The sequence below is a fragment of the Labrus mixtus genome, chromosome 13 (assembly GCF_963584025.1).
Source record: "Labrus mixtus chromosome 13, fLabMix1.1, whole genome shotgun sequence".
Lineage (NCBI taxonomy): Eukaryota > Metazoa > Chordata > Actinopteri > Labriformes > Labridae > Labrus > Labrus mixtus.
The window spans coordinates 5,963,958-5,985,102 of record NC_083624.1 but is presented as its reverse complement, the minus strand read 5'-3'; the positions used below and the strand labels follow the sequence as shown (position 1 = coordinate 5,985,102).

Below are 21,145 nucleotides of genomic sequence, written 5' to 3'. Positions count from 1 at the left end.
GATAGGAGTCTCAGTAGTGACATATTTTGGCCGTAAGCTGCAGGGATTTATTTTAGTTTTTCAAGGTGAAAAAGAGGAGAGGGGAGCAGAGGGAAGAGTGTGTGGACGCAGATGAAAAGAATCATACAGCAGACAGTTTTCACACCTGGGATCCAGACAGACTGAACGAACAGTCAGCCACAGGGCAACAGTTTGATTTTTCTTTTTTTCCCCCCTTTCTTCTTTGACCCTCCATTTTTCTGCGATGAGGGTTTATGAAAGAATCAATTCTCTGTCTTCACATTAGATTCAGCAATAAAGTGCAAATAATGTTTGCCGTTGAGAGTTTTCCACAAAACCAAAGAGAGACCAAAGAGAACTATGTGCTTCATCTCAGGACGGTCAAGTCAATTTCAATCTCACTTCATTTCAGTGTGCTTAACGGGCATGATTGTGATTAAAACTATATTCCAATCCAGTCCAAACTTTTTTATACTCAATACTCTACAATTCTACAGTTCAGAGACTTTTGTCCAATGCGTTGTACATCATGGAGTAAGTGCAACACAAGCAAGGATCTAGAAAGGAGGAAACAACGGCAGTAAGTGCAAACAACCAGCTTTATGTCAGATCGGACAAAGAGGCTGAGCATTTAATAAATAATACTTAATTAGATTTATCGTCATCATCATCAACATCGTAGACAGCTTCTCATGAGAATTGTAATAAGCATCGATAACATCCTAAATATCTTTACCGTCATCAATATCAGTCCCACCACTAGCATTAATAATAAAGTGAGTAGGTGTTTATGAAAGAGCTGGGTCTTTAGCTTTTTCTTAAAGGTCCCATATTCAGCTTTTTCTGGTTTTATATGCTCTTTAGTGTGTTCTCCAAGTGTCCTGTGCATGTTTAGGCACATCTATTTGCAAAAATTCAAAGTCAGCGGAAACGCGGCTTCTCCTACGTCCTCCTGTTAGCTGTAGCATTAGCCGCATGTAACGCTCGGTTCTAGCCCCCCTCGATAAAAATTTGTCAGTCCGACGTCATTGTCAGTGTGAGATCACTGATCTAAGCCCATTGGCTCGTTGTGGCAAGCCCAGCAGCTCATGTTGCACGCCCGTTAACTTCCGTAGCACGCCCACGATATGCCGTAGCCTGCGGTAGCACAGTAGTGCTAAGGTGCTAATGTTTTTGCTCCCCTCGGAGCCAAAGTGGCTGCATTCCCAATATGGTAAAAGAGGCGGGACATTTCCGAGAACCGTGCTGAGCAACTGACCAATAACGACAGAGTGGATCGGCAGACCAATCAGAGCAGACTTGGCCCACGTGGGGTCTAACAGTGTGGGCTCAGCAGAGCGTAGCTGACGGACTCAGAGCGGAGAGGGAGCAAGGAGGAGCAGTACATGAAAACAGACACTTTTTTCGGACTTTAGCTATTGTGAACGTACAAAAGTAGGAACATAGATTAAATATACAAACCCCAAAAAGGGCATAATATGGACTCTTTAAAGGTCCAGAGGGACTCTTCAGATCGAATGGAGGTTTGTAATTCATTCCACCACCGGGGGGCGACAGAGGAGAAGACTCTCGCTGGAGACTTAGGGCCCTGTTGTGAAGGTTGGATCAGGCAGCTTTCATTGGCAGAGCGTAGGGGGAGGGGGTGTAGACCTGGATGAGAGAGTTTAGGTAAGGAGGAGACGTTTTTGTTGCTGTTTGTAGAGTTTAAACTGGGAGTTAGTGAAGGGAGATGAAGGGCTGATTGAAATGTGCTATTTTTGGGTAGGTTGAAGACCCGTCATGCTGCTGATTTTTGGATCATCTGCAATGTTTTCTTTGTGCATGCAGGAAGACGTGGTCTTGGTTTTGGTATCAGAAGCAATTCAAACTTCGATAGGCTTTTGCTCTACCTTTTACAAACTCTCCTATGGAGCCTTGCATTAGTTCAGGCAGAATACGGTAGTCCATCAGCTAATCTGAGAATCGCCCCAATGCCAACCAATCATTATCCCACTCTGACAACAAGGCATCACATCCACTCTGCTGCAAGACTCTTTTAAAATTCTACTTCCACCACCTCAACCTCCACCAGCTGCAGTCAGCACATTTTATATTCTAGGATGAATTGTTTGCTTGTTATGTCTGCAAGATGTCAGTATGACCATTACATGCACATTCAGGTTCTGTTCTGCAGGTCCCCATGGGGGGAATTAAATGTTTGCCCTCTCAGCAAAATCTGTGGCATGCTGCACTGATACTGCTGAGAGCTAAGAGCAGAACCAATATGGCCAAATACAACTGTACAAACCACAAGTGTAATAAATGGTTAAATCTATGTTGAGAGTATTCCTGACTGACATCATGTTTTTAGAAAGAAAACAAAGGAGCTTAAAATCAGATTGGCTTGGATTTTTAAAAATGTTAACTTTTCAGGTATGTTTAATCAGGTATGCGGATCATCTTTTGAACCCACAAGCTATTGAGAAGGGATAAAAGAGAAAATATTCCCTTGTCCTATACCCTGTGAGCAGTGAGCAGGGATGTGTCAATGCTGCACTGTGTGTGATTAATCTTTCTGCTCATGTATTCTCAGCATATAAGCACACATGCAAGAATGTACATACAGTATTTCCTTTGAGTCCGGCAAAGACAAAAATGTGGCTGAAACATCAATCTTTGAATCCAGCTTGGAGGAACACGTCTTTTCCTTTTTCCTGAATTCAACCTTTGGATTTTTAACAAGTTGCTGAAAAAGGAATTCAAATGTCATGTTGTCAGAGCAACCATTTATTAAAAAAAAAAAAAAAAAGAAGAAGGTAAAAAAAAAAGGAATAGGAAAATAGGAAAAGGAATAAGGTGTTCTTTAAGGATAGGGGACACAGGTTGAATAACTAAAAAATTAAATGACTGCATTTGATTACAACAAAGTTCATTGTGCATAAATGGAAGTCCAAACTGAAAGTCTGAGGCACTCTGATGCAGTATAAACAATGTCCAAAGCAAGTATAATATGTTAAAGAGTGTAGAGTGTCATCAGCATACAATCTGATGTTTTCATCAGTTAGTTGGCTTTGGTGCTCTGGTGTTATTAAACAGCTAAAATAGAACAGTGTTACTCAGAAACTGCCTTAATGACTGACTTTTAGTTAGACAACTACAAACAAAAAATAATTTTCTAATCTTTTATTGACAGAGATTAAAGGTATTTAATGGGGCTGTCATGAAACAAGGATTATTTTGTCAAAACAGTTGGAATATTTATTTTAATCCTTCATTAAACAGGGACATGAGCACATGCCTGTTTAATAAAGGATTATATGGTGCATCAGAGTGCCTCAGACTTTCATTTCCCCACAATGAACTTTGTTTGTAATCAGGACAGTCAGTTATTTATTAGCTTTTAAAAAAGAATACTTGATAGTTGTTACACTGTGGAACAGTAATTGGGAAATGATCAACATTATTTGTTACTGACATATATGTAGTTTCATGCAGACATTTTTGTACAACTTCCAAAGCGATTGTAAGATATAAAAGAGTGTAGTGTGTCATCAGCATAACATCTCTTATTTGCATGAGTTAGTTGGATTTTGGTGCTCCGGTGTGTTTTTTTCAAAGCACCAGGAAAGTGTTTCTTTGCCCAAAACAAACTCTAATGTGTGATTTTGTCGTAACACAGGACTGTTGTGGTTAAGAGGGAGCTGAACCTAAATGCAAAGTTTTCGATTAACTAAATGATCTACGTTCCAATGCTCACCTATGGTCATCACGTTTTGGTAGCAAGTGAAAAAACGAGATCCAAATACAAGGGTCTCAAGAGTTTCCCCAAAAGGGTAGCTGGCCCCAGCCTTAGAGAAAGGGTAAGGTGCTTGGACATTCAGAGGGAGCTTGGAGTAGCTACTCCTTTGTATTCAAAGGAGACCAAAGTGGTTGGAGAACCAGATTAGGATGCCTCACGGGCGACCTCTCTTAGGATGTTTTCTAGGCACGTCCAAACCGGAGGAGACCACAGGATATACCCAGAGCTCACTAGAGGGATCATATATCCCATCTAGCCTGGGAAGGCCTCACAGAATACCCCATGAGGAGATGGAAAACGTTACTGTAGACACACATTGTAATGTCTGCCTCAGTGTTTTTAACAGTTCCTAAATTCAGTTTAACTCTATGGAACAATGACACAAGCGAGTGTCTTCTATTCTTGTTAAAAGCTCTTCTCTTCATAAAGTGTTAAACAGGCGTGTTCATTCAAACACTCGCATGATTCCAACTTCTTTCAACTCCATACAATTTCAAAATTAAAACCCATTCTCTCATTCAGTGACTTACAGACAGTTATCCATGCGTTAATTTCCTCTCGACTTGACAACTGCAATTCTTTATATACTTTATCCTCCGGTCCTGAATAGACGGTTCTTTCAGATTCCAGTTATTGCTTTCATTATCTCTCCTATTTATTCTATCATATTTTATTTTGTGCTTTTTGTATATGTTGTAATCCCCTGTAAACTGTTTCTTTGATGCACTTTGGTCAGCTGCTGCTGTTTTTAAATGTGCTTTATAAATAAAAGTGACTTGACTTGACTTGATGATTCAACTTGAATCTTCATGACAGATTTTTCAATGATTTGTATTTTGTTGTCCCAGAAGATGAGTATTAGAATTTATCTGCAGATAAAACATTAACGGAACGTGATCCATCGTTGAAGCTGTCATGGAATAAGCACTGACTGCACATGAAGAAACTGTTGGATGGAGACAAGGTTGACAGGTTTACAGTAAGACAGTTAGAGAACATCCCCTGTCGTGGAGAGAGGATGCATTTGGCATAAATGTAAAGAAATGGGACAGGATAAAAGCATTTCCGTGTAACGTGGTAAGAGCCTGTCAATGTGAATGTGTGAGGCGGCTAACTCTTGACTAAGGTGGCTTTAAGATGACAGTAAATACAACTGAATAAGGTGGAAAGAGCTTTGAGGAGACTGATCATACAAAGGCAAGCTGAAGGAGCGATTTTCTTGTTGATACATCACAACCATAATGACAAGGCTGTGCAGCCGCTGTGGATGTATTATAGGGCCTTATAGTTATTCTGCTGTAAGAACGCTAAATCCACTTATTGAAATCATTCAGCCATTTGTGTTTCTGTCTCGTCTCTCTTTTCTGATGGTCTCTGTCCCTTGAGTCCCGCATCCTTCTTCAAACTACCTTCTTTGTCACGTTGAACTTCACCACACTTCACTCGCCCATGCATGATAAACAATTCTGATCTTTGACTGTTCTATAGAATCAACAGGTTTGAGGTCAGGTTGGCCAGGTCCCGCTGGTGCAGTTGCTCCCTCTTGTGAAAAATGAATTGTCTTCACGTTGCAGCTGTTAAAAGAAATGGGTTTTTAAAAAAATAATAATTTGACCATTTTCTGATCAGGCCATATTTAAGGGATAATGGATCGGGAATTGGAACCCTGACAGGCAGAGCAAAACCTCAGTGCGAATCCCTTGATAGCAGACTGTTGCTATGAATAATTGGCCAATCAGAATCTAGTATATCTAGTGTAAGTATATAACAAGGCAATATTGATGTTTTTTTGTGTGTAATTGGTCCAAAATGTTCTTTTTCTCCAGTGAATTAACATCACCTGAAGTCTGTGGACTGAGGTTTGGTAAATTGGATAGGCTTGTTAGTTTGCTTATAACTGGAGAGATTCCACTTCAGTTGAATGCATTTCGTCAGCTTTCGTTTTTGGATTTGATTTGCCTCGGACATTCTGTTTGAAGAATTACATGTTTTGACCTGACGTGTTACTCCCCCCCGCATTTTCAGTTGCATGGCGTCGTCTTTGTCTCAACAACCTCTATAAAGTTTTCATCCCACCAAAAAAAAAAATTCTGTGTTTCTTTAAGAATTGAAAGAGGTTTGTGACCTGAACCAGGAACAAACGTATAATGTGCAGTTTATATAAGGATCCATTTTATTCACATATTTGAGGGAGTCCAGGGCAGCAGTGTCTCATGTTTCTCTGTGAAATGGCAAAACTGAGGTAAACACACAACTGGGACAAGAATTTATTGATTTAGTTTAATTTATTTGGTTCAATTTATGTTTAAGAAATAGAGAAAATAACTTAATTTCATTACACATGATGGGATCTTCTCTCCTTGTTATTTTTTTTTTATTTAAAATGTGTTTTGAACACTTTTAGTCACATTCAACTACTTTAAATCAAAATGTTCAATTTTAAAAATAATTTCACATTCCAAGTCATGTCCAAAAAAAAGAAACAAACGCTCCCTAAATTATTCTATTTTTGTCTTTTCTTCACAGAGGTCATTGGGAGAACTGGAAATATTCATTAAAATGGACTTTAAGCAAATAATCCAAATGTCACTTCTAGAAAATGAATTGACCCAGGCGGCCCCCCATGCCTTGTAGACTTTGCATTGTGATTATTGAAAATAAATACGGCTGTGTGGTGACCATGTAGAAGCTCAATACTGCCATCGTGTGGTGAGTAAAGGTAATTCAGCTCATATTACAGTGAATGGGAGGTCAAATTATTTCCTCTAAGTTAAATAATTCAGTCATATAAAAACTAAACACATAACTTTCTCGTTTTATTCTTCCTGTGACAGGTGGACCCCCCCTCTGCAAACACGCTCAGTCCAAAACCCACAGAATTAAGCCTCAACGTCAAGGTAATGTAATAACTGTGTACTTATTCTTAAATGGAGCAGGTGGATCACAGTACTGGTCTGCTGAGGTGTTTCAAACAGCATCACTCACCTTTATGAAATCCAAACCTCTGGCAGCTCTGTGCAGTCACAGCAGAGGCAGATGGTGTCTTAATTGTGACTGATGAAGATGCAAACACGCTCTCTCAGGTGCCCTCAAACATCAGCCACACTCTGCTCACACCAGCTGACAGATGCAACAAAAAAAAAACTACGCCTCCATAGGGACGTGATCAGCCTGAGAGCACCACTAAAGGCTGACTGAGTCGATGCACTGTAATTCGACAAACTCTCAGCACTAGAAATTGGCAAGTAAAAGAATTCATTAGAGAGAATGCCGCATTTAAACTGTGTTACACAGAATGTGTAATAGGATTTTTATATTTAACCTTATAGGCCTATTAAGTCAACTATAATTTGTTGACAGGCTTTATATTAGAAATCCATTAAATGTGTTCAGATAATGTGTAATATGTGTGTCCCTTTTTCTTCCACTCTAACCTCATTTTGCAAAGTAGCTAATCATTGGTAACCCTAACCCATTAAATGGAAAAACCTAGCAGCCTGCTGGAATTAGCTTTTAGAAATAACCAATTCTGCTTGAGAGGTTGTTTTTTTTAAGTGCATTTATTTAACCTGATGGCTTACTGATAATATAAAATCTCTCATTTGGTCTCAACTTTACAGAACAGATTTAAAGTAAAAATGTAAACACAAGACATTCACATCGACTCCAATGCAAACCTCAATAACAGATTGAGCAGCTGTGGGGCTCAGGCGGTTGAATGTGTTGAGCACTCGATCTTCGGCTGTCAAAGGGTCCTTGAGCGAGACGCTGCTCTCCTGTTAGCTCCTGATGAGTTTGTACATCTGGATAGAAATGCAACACATAATTAGGAACATCCCCGGTGGCGGAATGAACTTCCAAACTCCATTCGACCTGCAGAGTCCCTCTGCACCTTTAAGAAAAAGCTAAAGACCCAGCTCTTTCATGAATACCTACTAACTTAATGATGATGGTCTCCATATTATTGATGATGATGATGGTAATGACGATGGTTTTTGTTTGATAACGACGACTTATAAGATGGTTTCTATACTGATTAGAGCTCTCAAGAACTGCCCTCAATGTTGTGCTTTGCCTCTGGTCACTTCCTGTCAGCACCTGTGTGTCCAATCAGACTCAAAGCTGATCGTTTGCTCTTACTGACATTGTTCCCTTTTTTCTAGATCCTTGCTTGTGTTGTTCTTACTCTCTGATGTACGTCACTTTGGATAAAAGCATCTGCTAAGTGAATTGTAGAATCATCCTACTTAGCCCCTGAGCTCTCTCAGGTTCCTCTGGATCGTTGAGCTGGGTCTTTGTAATATAGCAATAAGTAAAGTCTTTACCTGCTCTTTTGTAATATTAAATAACAAAGAGTAAGGTCTTTCACTGCTTTTTGTAAAGTGTCTTAAGATAACACTTGTTATATAAATAGAGATTGATTGATTAATGACCATAATGTAAACTCTATAGGAGGGAGGAATAGCCTGATAGGCAGGGGGGAAGGATTTCCCTTAAATCAATCAGTCAGGACTGCAGAAAAACAGTCAGCCCACAATCCAGGACTTACACCAGTCCGGGGCCAGGAAACAGGCAGGTAGCATCACTGCAGACTCCTCACACCCCGGACACACGTTACAGATCAACCCGCCATAAGAACGGTTTATTCCCCCCAGGCTGTCGCTCTGATGAATGCTAAGCAGTCACTGAGAGTGTCAGAACTGTCACAGTGAAATATTACTACCCCTGAATCTAACACTCACAGGGAATGTACATACGATTATTTAAACTCTTTTATGGTCAAAAACACAACCATGTAAACACTGTGTTATTATCCTCATCTGATATCAGTCTATGCACGCTCTCAATGTGAAAACTGAAGAAAAAACTCTCTACAACATTTATATTAATCTATGTTATTATCTATTTTTGCACTACTCACTACTGAACTATTGTCTCATTTGGTCTTGTACATATGAGCCTGTTATTTTGTGTTTATTGATATTTAATGTTGTTTTGTATAGAGCACAGCTCACCCAGGTCAAATTCCTTGACAAGTGTGTGTGTGTGTGTGTGTGTGTGGGGACTTCTCTCAAGCCTGCAAGTCGACTCTTAGAAACTCTAGAAAAACAACAACACACATTTGAAGTAATAAAAGACATCACAAGTAAATGTGGTATTACTTTTTTGTATTTTTAAAATGACCAGAAAAAGAAGTCCCCACTTGTCCAGTATAAACCGATAGTCCCCTAATAGTATGGTAAGCGTGTGTGTGTGTGTGTGTGTGTGTGTGTGTGTGTACCTGGCCGATTAAGCAGATTCTGATTCTTCATAATTTTCCTGCCCATGGAGGAGTTAAGCCTTTGTAATCTATTTAAACATAAAAACAGCACAATATGGAAAACAACAGTCCATCAAAAAGGTCAGCACATTATCATTTTTAGTATTCTTCCAAAAAAATTTATTGAACAAAAGTATTTCAATTCTCATCACGTCGTCGGCGATACAGTACCATAGTTCGATCCTAACGATTCATATATGCACCTCATTTTAATTTTGAATATATACATACAGTGGAGACAAGAATTAAATAACAATGCTCAATAACATTCAGTTATATAAAAGCTGAGGACCCCGTGATCAACAACACTTCCATTGGTAAACAAAACGCACAAAGCAGAAGAAAATGAACAAGGTCAAGGTTTGGTAGGACTAGAGTATTTTTTATTTTTTTTTTAAATGTTCTAAACCGGACGACAGAATATTTGGTTTCTTGACGGTAAGAGAGGATTGTTGATACAAGTTGACTCTTTGTTAAGCCCCGCCCCCTCCTCAGTGCTTGTTACTAGGTTTGGTTGTAGTGCAACACTTTAAATAATACCGACGTCAGACTTGCAACTCAAAACTAAAGGTATTAAGAATCCAGAAAAAGGCAGATACAATCAGACACCAGTAGTCTTTGTTTTTAGCTAGTTAGCTAATGCACAGTGCTCGTTTTAGAAGTCACTCTTAATTACTACTGTAGTACACTAGTTTGCCCAGGAATTTAACACTCTTCCTTCAGGCTGCTGCGCTTTCCATTACCTTTTGATTTTGATTTGATTGGACAATCACGATAAGGGGGAGGGGTTTAGCGAACGATAACAAGCTCGTTAATTGTTGGTTTTCTTTTCTTGAGTGGGCAGCAAGTAATTTCAAATCAACTGTTGACCTATGAGAGATAATTTGGGGATTTCAGTCAATTTAACAAAACAATCATGACATTGTTTGAGTTTTTTTTTTTGTGTATTATGACATTTTTCCTTCCAAACTCTCTGTAATAACACGATTCACAAAGATATACTCATCTTTGACTTGACAAATACTACATAAGAGGTATTATTTTTTTATCAATTAGTGTAAATTGAGTAGATTAAGTGTAGTAACCCAAATTTGTTACCAAACAGGTTTTTTATTATTATTGTTCTTCAGTCAGTATCCTCGTGTAGCTACAGACACATACTGGAGAACAGAAACGGGACGTGACAACAATATAAAGCATGAGCATAGAGCTACGAATGAATGCCAAGTACGGTGAGTGCAGTGCAGACCTGGAGCCAGTAGTACAGGAACAGGGTGGCACATTTGGTTACATTGATAAGACATTCAAACTCTACAGGAAAATCAGACTTCTCCCCTATATTGCAATAATGCTCCTCCCATTATTTAGAAATAGTACAGGAAGTATTGTATCCAGATTCTCAACAACATCATCATCATCATCATCACTACTAACGGCCGGGTCTGTGGAGACGGAAACTAAAAAGAGAAGTGGAAAAAAAAACACAAACTCGGGCGAGAAATCATGAGGAATGATGAAAAAATAAGGAGAAAAAAGGCAAGAGAGTGATTCTGGTCACTTTGTGAAGAGGTCATTGTATGAGAGAGCAATGATTCAAAACCTCAGGAGAGGAATTTAAATAAGATTTAAAACATGAAATAAGCAAAAACTCAGGAACATCAGCAATTCTTTTCAAATAAAAAAAAAAACAAAATAAAAGAATGGCGGGCAATCTGACAGAAGACAACAATCAAGAGGAAGGTCCCCTCAGAGGTCTGGAGTCCTCTCTGTCCTCCTGTGTGGATTAAGAGCAATGGTGTAACCTACAATGTGCGTGGTACTAATTGGACGTTATGCATGACATTGGAAGTAGAGCTCGACCCCCCCCCCCCCCCCCCCCAAAAAAAGAACCAAAAAGGCCTCAGGTGTTCTGTTAGCAGCTGCGTGGTCACTTCTGCCAATGTGAACACATCCGAGGGGATGGAGGCTTGTTGCGCACTGAGGATGTGGCTGCAGATTTCCTGTTTTGGGGTTTTACTGCTCACTTCATGGAGCTAAAAGAAGTGTCACCTGATCGCCACAGGTGGGGCGACAAAACTTAAGAGCGACTGAGGATCTGGATGTAGCACAGCAGCCACAGCGACCACAGGGGTCCGGAGCGGAAGGCTTTGAGTTAAGACAGTCAGGGAGTGACTTTAGTTTTCATGTGTTTGTAATCTGATGTGTGTGTGTGTGTGTGTGTGTGTGTGTGTGTGAGATCCAGTGTAGGTGTGAGCATGTGTGAATCACAGCAGTGCTTTGACCAGGTACAGCTTCTCTCCGTGTTCGCTGGTGAAGATGGGGGCTTTCTTGTAGTGCTCCACTAGTTCGTCCATGGAGGGGAATCTGCGCTGGCCAATACAGTACACTCCTTCCGTATTCTGCACTTTAAAGTGCTTATTCTTACCGGACGCCTTCAGAGACACGGAGAAGTCATTGGGCTGGAAATAATAGAAGAAAAAAAAAAAGTGAGACAGTTGTTAATATGATAAGATGCAGTAAAGTAAAATAAAGGACAGACTGATTCAGTCCAGCAGGTGGCAGTGTTTCCTCAGATTTAAAGATCTGTGCCCACTTTAATCAAACTGCTGCAAGCCTGGCCAAATATAAATGTTCCTTTAAGATGGCAATTCTCCATTTAGAGAGTTTCAGGGTCTTCTTAAATGTTCTCTGGGGAGTTTAGACCTGAAATAGTGCTGTGAGGCTGACTGCACAAAGATGCAGAAGCACATGGAACACATTCCTGTCATAGCTCTCCACGATATCCCAAACATTAATAGGTGGAGGTACTGAGGTACTGTTCTTAAATATGCAACAATAAACTAAGAAAGAAACTGAAAAGACTAGAAAGTAATTTACTGAAAACTTGACTCTTCTTTGATAAAAAAAAAAACTGCTAAGGCATGTTTGTTGAGAACGCACTCGGGGTACCTTCTTAAATTGAAATTGTCAGATTGCTGCTTTAAAGAAAATTGCTGCAGACAGAATTATTAAAGACAAGATATCTGCGATCTAAAGCAACATGTTAACCTGAGATCTGTTAAGTTTATCGGGTTATTTTCAGCTGCAGCATTCTTGTAAATTGTGTGCACACTTCTGAATGGCTCAACTATATTTCCTTGAAAGTTAATTTTGATTTTATTTGCAGGTCTCGTCCATGCACTTTCATTGTCTGCTCTGCATTGTCATATCTGCTCTGATGTGCATCGCCTGATGTACCTGCAGAATATTTTCCTGAAGCTCTAATTAAGCTCTTTCTGCTTAACTTGTAATTTCATCTCAGTTTACATTTAAACATTAGCTTTGAGTTCTTTTAGTGTATATGTTGGTGCTCTAACTCAGCTTTTACACAATTGATTTGTCCTAAATACTTGTGTCTGATTGGCTCTCCATGTTAATGAGTCACATCCTTTACTTCCAACAAACAACATTCTGTGGTTCTTATGAGGGCCTGTAACAACTCCTCTTACTTACTTTGATGTAATATTCAGCTAAATGTATTTAATGACCTCGTCTCTCTCCCAGAGAAATGCCCTGCAGGAGGCTGTTTGTGCACTGACCATGATGCAAAGTATCATTTATATGGAATAGCCAACTGAATAAAGGCTTTTCCCCTAAACTGCAGGTCTGCTGAAACTCTCAGCTCTTTTAAATCCAGGTTGAAGACTCACCTGTTTACAGCTGCCTTTCATTAAACAGCTTTAATAAGATTTAAAACTTTAACTCTGCACTGTAACTTTTAACTCTTTTTATAGTTTTAATTCAATTAATTTCATTTGAATTATTTTTATTTGAACATATTTTCAGATTTAATCATTTAATAACTTTTTTATGTCATGATGCTTTTTGATGTTTTGTGTGAAGCACTTTGGATTGCCTTGTTGTTGAAATGTGCGACATAAATAAACTTGCCTTGCCTTTTTGCCAAATGAGTACCTTGTTCTTTTTTCCATTATTAATTGTTTGGGAGTTTAAACAAAGTGTGAGGACGTGGCTCTTTTGAGGGAAACACAAACTCTACCCTCCGTTTTGCTCTTTTTTTTCCTTTCCCAAATCAGTTCTGCTGTGACTTCACCGTACACACTCACCGATGACTCGCTGTCTCGTATGAGGAAGTCTCCTTCCTCTCCTCTCTCGTTAAGGATACACTCGGCCTGGTGTCTGGTGACGTTGCCGTAGTACCAATCCCTGTCGGCGAACTTCCCTGAGCGGGCCGGAGCCACAAACCGGTTCTGTGGGGAGTGCGGCATTGAAGGGAGGGGGCCAGGCCGCTCATCCAGCACCATCACATAGTTCTTAGGTACCAGGCCCAGCATGCCGCGCGAGTTCTTACACCTCCACCACTCGGGGTCGTTCTCTGGCTTCTCCACCACCTCCATCACCTCGCCCTTCTCAAAGTTAAGCTCCTCCTCCGTCACAGAGCTGAACGGGTAGAGTGTTTGAACCAGGTGGAGCACCACCACTCCTCCTCCTCCTCCTCCTCCTCCTCCCCCTGCACACCCGTTGGCCAACAACGTCCCTTGGGAGCCTCCCATGTAGCCATGAGAGGAATCCACCTCCCCTCTTTCATCTGCTCCTCCCACATCCTCCTGGACGTAATTGGAGGGAAACCAGCCCACGCGGCCGCCCTGACCGCCTCGCCACCATCCGTCACTACACTTCTCCATCACGACCACCTTGGTGCCCTTGACCAGGGTCAGCTCATCTTCTCTCTCCGCTGTGTAGGCGAACTTTACCACAGCGGGGACATTGAGGTCATAGATTCTCTCAGCAGCTCCCCCTCCTCCTCCTCCTCCTCCTCCTCCTCCTCCTCCTCCTCCACCCCCACTACCATTGGAGGGGTACTCTGTATCCGAGCTTGGCGTCGGGGAAGCATCACGGGCGCTCGTCTTCCTCCTAGTTTTTCCCAAACCTGAAAAATACAGAGAAGCATATGAGAAGGTTTACTTGTCCTGTGATCTATCGATACATCAATACTTTACATACAACATAAACCAACCGAAAATGAATCCACCAGGAGCAATCTCTTAGCAAGAGAGGGAAAGGAAAACTTTGAAAACAGGCAGAAACCTTGAACAGGTCACGAGTCATTGGTGGACAGTACTCTGGTACAGTTAGATGAACCCAAAACATTTGATAGAGAAATGATAATGATAATTTTGAGGTGTAAATCATTGCTTTGTGTGGCTTCAGATTGACATTGTTACATCCTTATGAAGTTGAATGACAAAAGTGCGATTCTACAATTCTACAATTCACTTAGCAGATGCTTTTATCCAAAGCGACGTACATCAGAGAGTAAGAACAATGCAAGCAAGGATCTAGAAAAAAGGGAACAATGTCAGTAAGAGCAAACGATCAGCTTTGAGTCTGATTGGACACACAGGTGCTGACAGGAAGTGACCAGAGGCAAAGCACAACATTGAGGGCAGTTCTTGAGAGCTCTAATCAGTATAGAAACCATCTTATAAGTCGTCGTTATCTAACAAAAACCATCGTCATTACCATCATCATCATCAATGATATGGAGACCATCATCATTAAGTTAGTAGGTATTCATGAAAGAGCTGGGTCTTTAGCTTTTTCTTAAAGGTGCAGAGGGACTCTGCAGGTCGAATGGAGTTTGGAAGTTCATTCCACCACCGGGGATGTTCCAATTATGTGTTGCATTTCTATCCAGATGTACACACTCATCAGGAGCTAACAGGAGATCAGCGTCTTGCTCAAGGACACTTTGACATGTGGAGATGCATATTTTTCATTCGATCTTGCACCGTCTTTGCTGCTCCTTTTTTGGGGGGGGCTTTTTTGTGCCTTTAATTGAGAGATAGGACAGTGGATAGAGTCGGAAATCAGGCAGAGAGAGGGTAGGGAATGACATGAGGGAAAGGAGCCACAGGTGGGATTTGAGCCTGGGCCGCCCGCTTGGAGGAGCAAAGCCTCCATACATGGGGCACGCGCACTAACCACTGCGCCACCAGCGCCCCAACCTTTTTTTTATGTTTGTCTTCATGCTACTGCTCTATGTGCCATTGAATTCCCCCCGGGGACAGAAAAGGTTTTTTGAATTAAGTTGAATTACCAGGATGCTTAAAACAGCGGCCTGTTATGTCGACTAATGACACAATTAAAAGCAAAAGTGAAACATGACAGTTACTCTGCGGGCTCAAACAGTAAAAACAATAAGCTGAAAGAATGAACAGAGAGCTGCAATACTCTGTGGGGTTATCACTACAAGTCAAGCCTGAACTGTTTAATCCAAACTCTGTTAGTGCTATTTCAGCACTGGAGCAGTGTTTAGAGGCTGTGAGGACTGAGGATAGTTTTAGAGAAAGCAGGAAGTGGCCTGAACTCCACAGGGAGAGCAGGACAGTAAGGTCAGCAGGAAACTAATAATTGCACTTGTGAGGTCTCAGATGCCCAAAAAACTACTTAAGAACAATAAAGGAAAAGAGGATTTACTCGGAGAAACCCTCTGTGGTGTAGCGCAGATCGATACTCCCCGAAATAGAAATAACACAGGGGCGCACACATCCACCTGCACTGAGCACCGCATGTCCTTTTACTCAAACAGAAAGCTCATCTTCTACTTGATATTCTGTCGACACTATCCACACGTCTATACTCATCAAAAGGCTGAAAATAGTTGGTGCAGACAGGGAATGAAAAGTGGAGCAGGCACCGTGGGCTTGATGATGACGGGCACATCCAGGAACAAAGTCGACTCCCGTCTCACCTGTCTCTGACTTTTTGCATCCGTGTACTTTCAAAGGCATCTTTTAAACACATGTTTGCACGCTCCAGACTTTTAAACTTTCAAGACTCTCTCAGCTTGAACATAACAGAGGAGGTCTCCGCTTTGGAAGTTGTGTTACAATAATAATGATGATGCACTGCGCAGTAGACATTTTAAAACGTTTACTTGACAGTTGCGGCTTGTGTCAGCGGGATCTCGCTCGTGCCACTAATGACTGAAGTGAGTTTCTTGACAGCTAATCACCCTGTTTCCCCACCCCCCCCCCCCTCTTCCTCAAGCGCCTGCTGAAATGCCACAGAAATGTCACCGCTGAACAGAACATTTACATTGTTTGGGGAAATTGTTGGGTTCACACAGAGTAGCATGAAACTTGTTGGCGGAGAGAAGAGGAGGAGGAGAAGCTGTGAAAAAGACGCAGAGGGGTCCCTTGGCAGCTGTTTCTCACACACGCAGTAGACCGAACATATCACAGGCCACAGCTGACAAAAACACGAAGAAGAAGAAGGATGAGATGAGAATAACAAGCGGATCATGTTTATGGATAGCTCTGTGTATTATACATATCAGATAGCGGGCTCTGTATGTGTGTGTGTGTGTGACAGGAAGCTTTATTGACTTAAAGACAAAGGTGGAGGTTTACTCTACGTCTATTTTATCTTTCCTGAGGGATCACTTGAAGTAGACCTGTTGATGGCAGCGAGACACACTCCCTAAAGTTAGGAGAAAGCACACATATATATATACACAGCTTTCTTCTTCACTCATTTCCACTTCAAGGCACTGGCCCGCCGGATAGGAGCAGCAGCAGGCTATATTCTCTCCTCCCACACATTCATCAACCAACCTTCACCTACCTCTTCATCACGAGGAAGGAGACACGATTTCCAAGCCCAGAGGACTCAAACTGAGAGGGAAGTGAGTTTGATGAAAGCCTCGATGACGGCGTGTTGCAGCATATTGCTTCACCGTGCGGCTTACAGTGAAAGATACTGTACTAAATGAGTTCACACAATGCACTGAAGTGTTTGTGTGTGCATTAATGAAAACGCACAACACGACCTCTACACAACACATGAGCTCTGTGTCAAAGACTGCCGTAATCCCAAAGAGTTCTGTAAGTGAATCAGAGTTGTGGCCCTTTAAGTAACCGCAGTGTGGTCGCTCTGTTCTCATGACTCAGGGTCCACGATTAGGACTGTGTGGTAAAAACTGTGAAAACCGTTGAGAATGGAGAAGATAAATAAAAATAAATTGGAATGCATCAATTAACAAAATAAACTATGGGTCTGTTCTGCCTGCACAGCATACAGATTCAGCATTTAAGAGCACAAAATCTGTGTAATGATTTGAGATTTTAAGGTAAAAATTAGCAGTAAGCACTTCTCAGGAGACGACTTCTCCCCGCTGCCAAAGTTACATATTGCAGTAAACAGGTGACCGGGCGCTCTGTGGACACGGGAGGGACGCTGTTCTCCCTGTTAAAAGTTATTGTACTACTAGATTGAGCTTTGAAATTAATATATATTCCACAGACGAACCTAAGGCTCAATTTGTGCAGCTTTTCTTTATGTAATACGTTTTTTTAAGGTAAAAATTAGGGCCTGACCGATATGGGATTCTTTGGGCCGATACCGATGTAGATATTGGGGAGAGAGAAAAAGATCTGATATCGATATATTTGCCGATATCAATCAAACATAGATCTAATTAAAGATGTTTAATTCTGTGTACAAAATTTCCAGTATTTGTTGAGTTATTTCAACTAAAGCTGTATTTCATCTAACTCTATCCCCATGTTGACGAAGGTCACATGCTGGAGTCAAACTGTTGATTTGTTCCAGTATATCCTGAATCTGTCTTAGACCACTAGAGCGCCAGAAAAACCCAACAAATCCCTGTAGCCTGACCCAAAATACTAATCGTATTTCATGTGGACAAATGATGAAAACCTTTCCCCTTGATACCTGCCAGGCGGTGTAAAGACCAAAGAGACAGGATTTTGGAGGCTTTACAGAAATTAAAGCTCTTATGGCTGAACCAGGCTTCATAAGCTACATATTCTTCTCACTGAAGCTGCACATTTGTAGCATTGTATGACCACAAAACTAAGCTCATTTATATAACGCTTTAATAACTTATTAAAGGGTCATATTATGCTTTTTCTGGTTTTATATGCTCTTTAGTGTGTTTTCCAAGTGTCCTGTGCATGTTTAGGCACATCTATGTGCAAAAATTCAAAGCTCGCAGAAACGCGGCTTCTTCTACATCCTCCTGTTAGCTGTAGCATTAGTGGCATGTAACGCTCGGTTCTAGCCCCCCTCGAAATTTTTTTGCCAGTGTGACGTCTTGTCAGTGTGAGATCACTGATCTAAGCCCATTGGCTCGTTGTGGCAAGCCCATCAGCTCATGTTGCACGCCCATTAACTTCTGTAGCACGCCCACGATATGCCGTAGCCTGCGGTAGCACAGTAGTGCTAAGGTGCTAACGTTTATGCTCCCCTCGGAGCCAAAGTGGCTGCATTCCCAATATGGTAAAAGGGGCGTGACATTTCCGAGAACCGTGCTGAGCGACTGACCAATTACGGCAGAGCCGACAGGCCGACCAATCAGATCAGACTTGGCACACGTGGGGACTCTGAACGTGGGCACTTCAGAGCCTTAGAGAGAGAGTCAGAAGAGAGCCGGTGCATGGAGCGGCAGTACATGAAAACAGACACTTTTTTTAGAACTTTAGCTATTGTGAACATACTTTAGTAGGTACATAGATTAAATATATGAACCCCAAAAAGGGCATAATATGACCTCTTTAAGTCAAAATGAGTGCAAATGTATTTTTCAGACATGAAGACTAGAAAAGGTTTTATTACATGCCTCATATTCACCTATGCACACATTGATGGTTGTAGAGCTCTCATGTAGACACTCAGGTGCACAGAAAAATGAACGTGCCTGTTTGTTATCGATAAGTACTGGCCCAGTTTCAGCAATGAGTAGGACCTTCTCTGAAGTCTTTTATCCATTACCATGTTTTTATTTCCTGTGAGAGGAAACTGGGGCACAAAGCAGCATGCAGCCATTTTCTATTCAATTCTGCCTGGATGGATGTCGATGACACAACTGCATTCAGGCGACGCAAATGAGGAGGAAAAACTGGAGATAACAGTAATCACAGACTGATCTGAAAGCTCCATAATCACTACGTAGACTCACTGAAGACCCCGGAAAAAGAGAGCAACCCGGAGACCAAAGACGGGATGAGGTAATCATGCCCTCAGCCAATGAGATCCTCCATTCGAGTGTGTGAGTAAGTTTCCATTAGCCCCTGACCTCACCTATTGCTCATCACCTCATCTTGAAAATGTTCTCGCCGATTGGATTTGCTCGGGGCTTTTAACACTGCAGAGCTGCCGACTGGAAGAAAACTACTTAGGCTAAAATGGAATGAGGCAGTAATGTTACAGTCAGAGAGCTAATCCGTCATTCCAGCACAACCATTAGGCTGCTCATTTCTCCACTAATCAATCCCATCAGAGAAAAAACAGTGACAGAAAAAAAAAGGGGCCGAAGGGAACAATATTGAAGATGAGGGGGAGTTGGGGGGGGGGGGGGTGTCTGTGCACAGTGAGTGGTGTTGAGCTTGACAGTGGCAGGCTGTGCCATGCTGGCCCACATAGAGTCGCAGAGTTTCCCCCCAGGGGCTGGAACCTACAGAGCCGAGAGGAATCAGCGCATTAGAACAGACACTATCTTTCTGTCATCCACACAACTCTGAATACGCCTGCTTTCAGAGCTACACTTTACACATTGTTACCTTTTCTTTCTTTTTCAGGTATTTTTTTGGGCCATATTTGGCTTCTCTTTTAGCTGAAGGCTGGTGTGTGAACACGTAAGCACTTCTTAGGAGACGACTTCTCCCCGCTGCCAAAGTTACATACTGCAGTAAACAGGCGACCGGGGCGTTCTGTGGACACGGGAGAGACGCGGTTCTCCCTGTTGAAAGTTATTGTATTATTAGATTAAGCTTTGAAACTAATATATATTCCACAGACGAACCTAAGGCTTAATTTGTGCAGCTTTAGCATTTTTATTTATGTAATAAGTTGTGCAATAATGTGATTTTTTAAAATTGTTTTTAATGTAAATTTTCTGTGTTTTGTTGAATTTCAAGACAATTTAAATAAGGGATAAAACTTTGTCTCAAAGACAGGTAATGCAGGGACTTTTATTTAAATCAGACAAGGTGTATTTGAAAGTCTAGAATTACAAAAAAGGGTTTTTGATACCTTTTAAGAGGGCTAAATTCGTCAATACTGATATTCTGTCTGATACAGTGAATGTTTGAGCCAGAATGTATATAGAAGTTTGTGGTTTAGATGACAATATTTCACAGATATGACTATGCAAAGGTATTCAGACGGCTGCTTTCCCACACAAATTACATTATTTTTTTATACTTTGCCAACAAATTCTAGTGCAATCTGGGGATGATCCTCAGTAGACTGCCAGTCTCATAGTGGAGCACAAGATCCCCAGAGACCCCGAGATCGTGTATCTGGGCTTGATCCCTAATGACTTGATCCATAAAGAGGATATCTACCTTTTTAAAATCCAGATTCGTCACAAGGAACTGGTTGAAAAGCGATCCTCCAAGTCCAGCACAGTGGTTGGCCATAGTGGAAGAATTACATTCTATGGAAAAACTGACTCATTACCTGCGGACTAAAGCACGGACCCATGATCAACGCTGGAATAAATGGACTGATTACCAGAATAAAAAGACAGATGGTGATATCTGCTGTGCGGAAAAGACTTATAGATACAATATAGATATTGAGACGGAGCCCCTCACTATATTTATGGTTGTTTGTGTATGTTTTGTTGTGCTATATGTTTGTTAATATTGGAAAAAAAGAACTTAAAGTCCTTTTTGTGCATCTTACGATTTGGATATTGAGATGTGTATAAAAAACTCTTGAGTTATTATACCCTCATTCTCTATGCACAGGCAGTCCTTCTCCTAGGTTTATGTCTACACACAGTCTTATGTATTCCAGTCATGACTGGGGACTAACAGACAGTCTCCTGACAGCTGAGAGGATCTCTGGAGTGCTCAGTGACAGCTCCCAGTCCGGACAAAGACACTGTGAGCCAATCATTTCACTTCTGAGACAACTGAGGCCAACACACTCAGCATGCACACCCACTGCCAGCTGTTTATGTCCTAAACTTATCTCCTCTACCAGAGAGCTCAAAGAGTTGAACAGGAAGTGCA

At 41.3% G+C, this 21,145-nt stretch overlaps 1 protein-coding gene and 1 long non-coding RNA gene across 2 annotated transcripts in view; one reads left to right on the top strand and one right to left on the bottom strand.

The window, feature by feature from the left end:
• Positions 1-818: 818 nt before the first annotated feature.
• LOC132986758 (uncharacterized) lies at positions 819-18,564 on the top strand. The gene is made up of 2 exons (XR_009675548.1): positions 819-1,024; positions 18,233-18,564. It is a non-coding gene; the product is annotated as an uncharacterized LOC132986758 (long non-coding RNA).
• The window catches only part of nck2a (NCK adaptor protein 2a), a 41,607-nt gene continuing 29,650 nt past the window's right edge, over positions 9,189-21,145 (bottom strand). Inside the window, exons 3-4 of the mRNA XM_061053354.1 lie at positions 13,205-14,028; positions 9,189-11,557 (exon numbers count right to left, since the gene is read on the bottom strand). Coding sequence (XP_060909337.1) covers positions 11,363-11,557; positions 13,205-14,028 — 1,019 coding nt within the window. The 3' untranslated portion in view covers positions 9,189-11,362. The remainder of the gene's footprint in view (positions 11,558-13,204; positions 14,029-21,145) is intronic.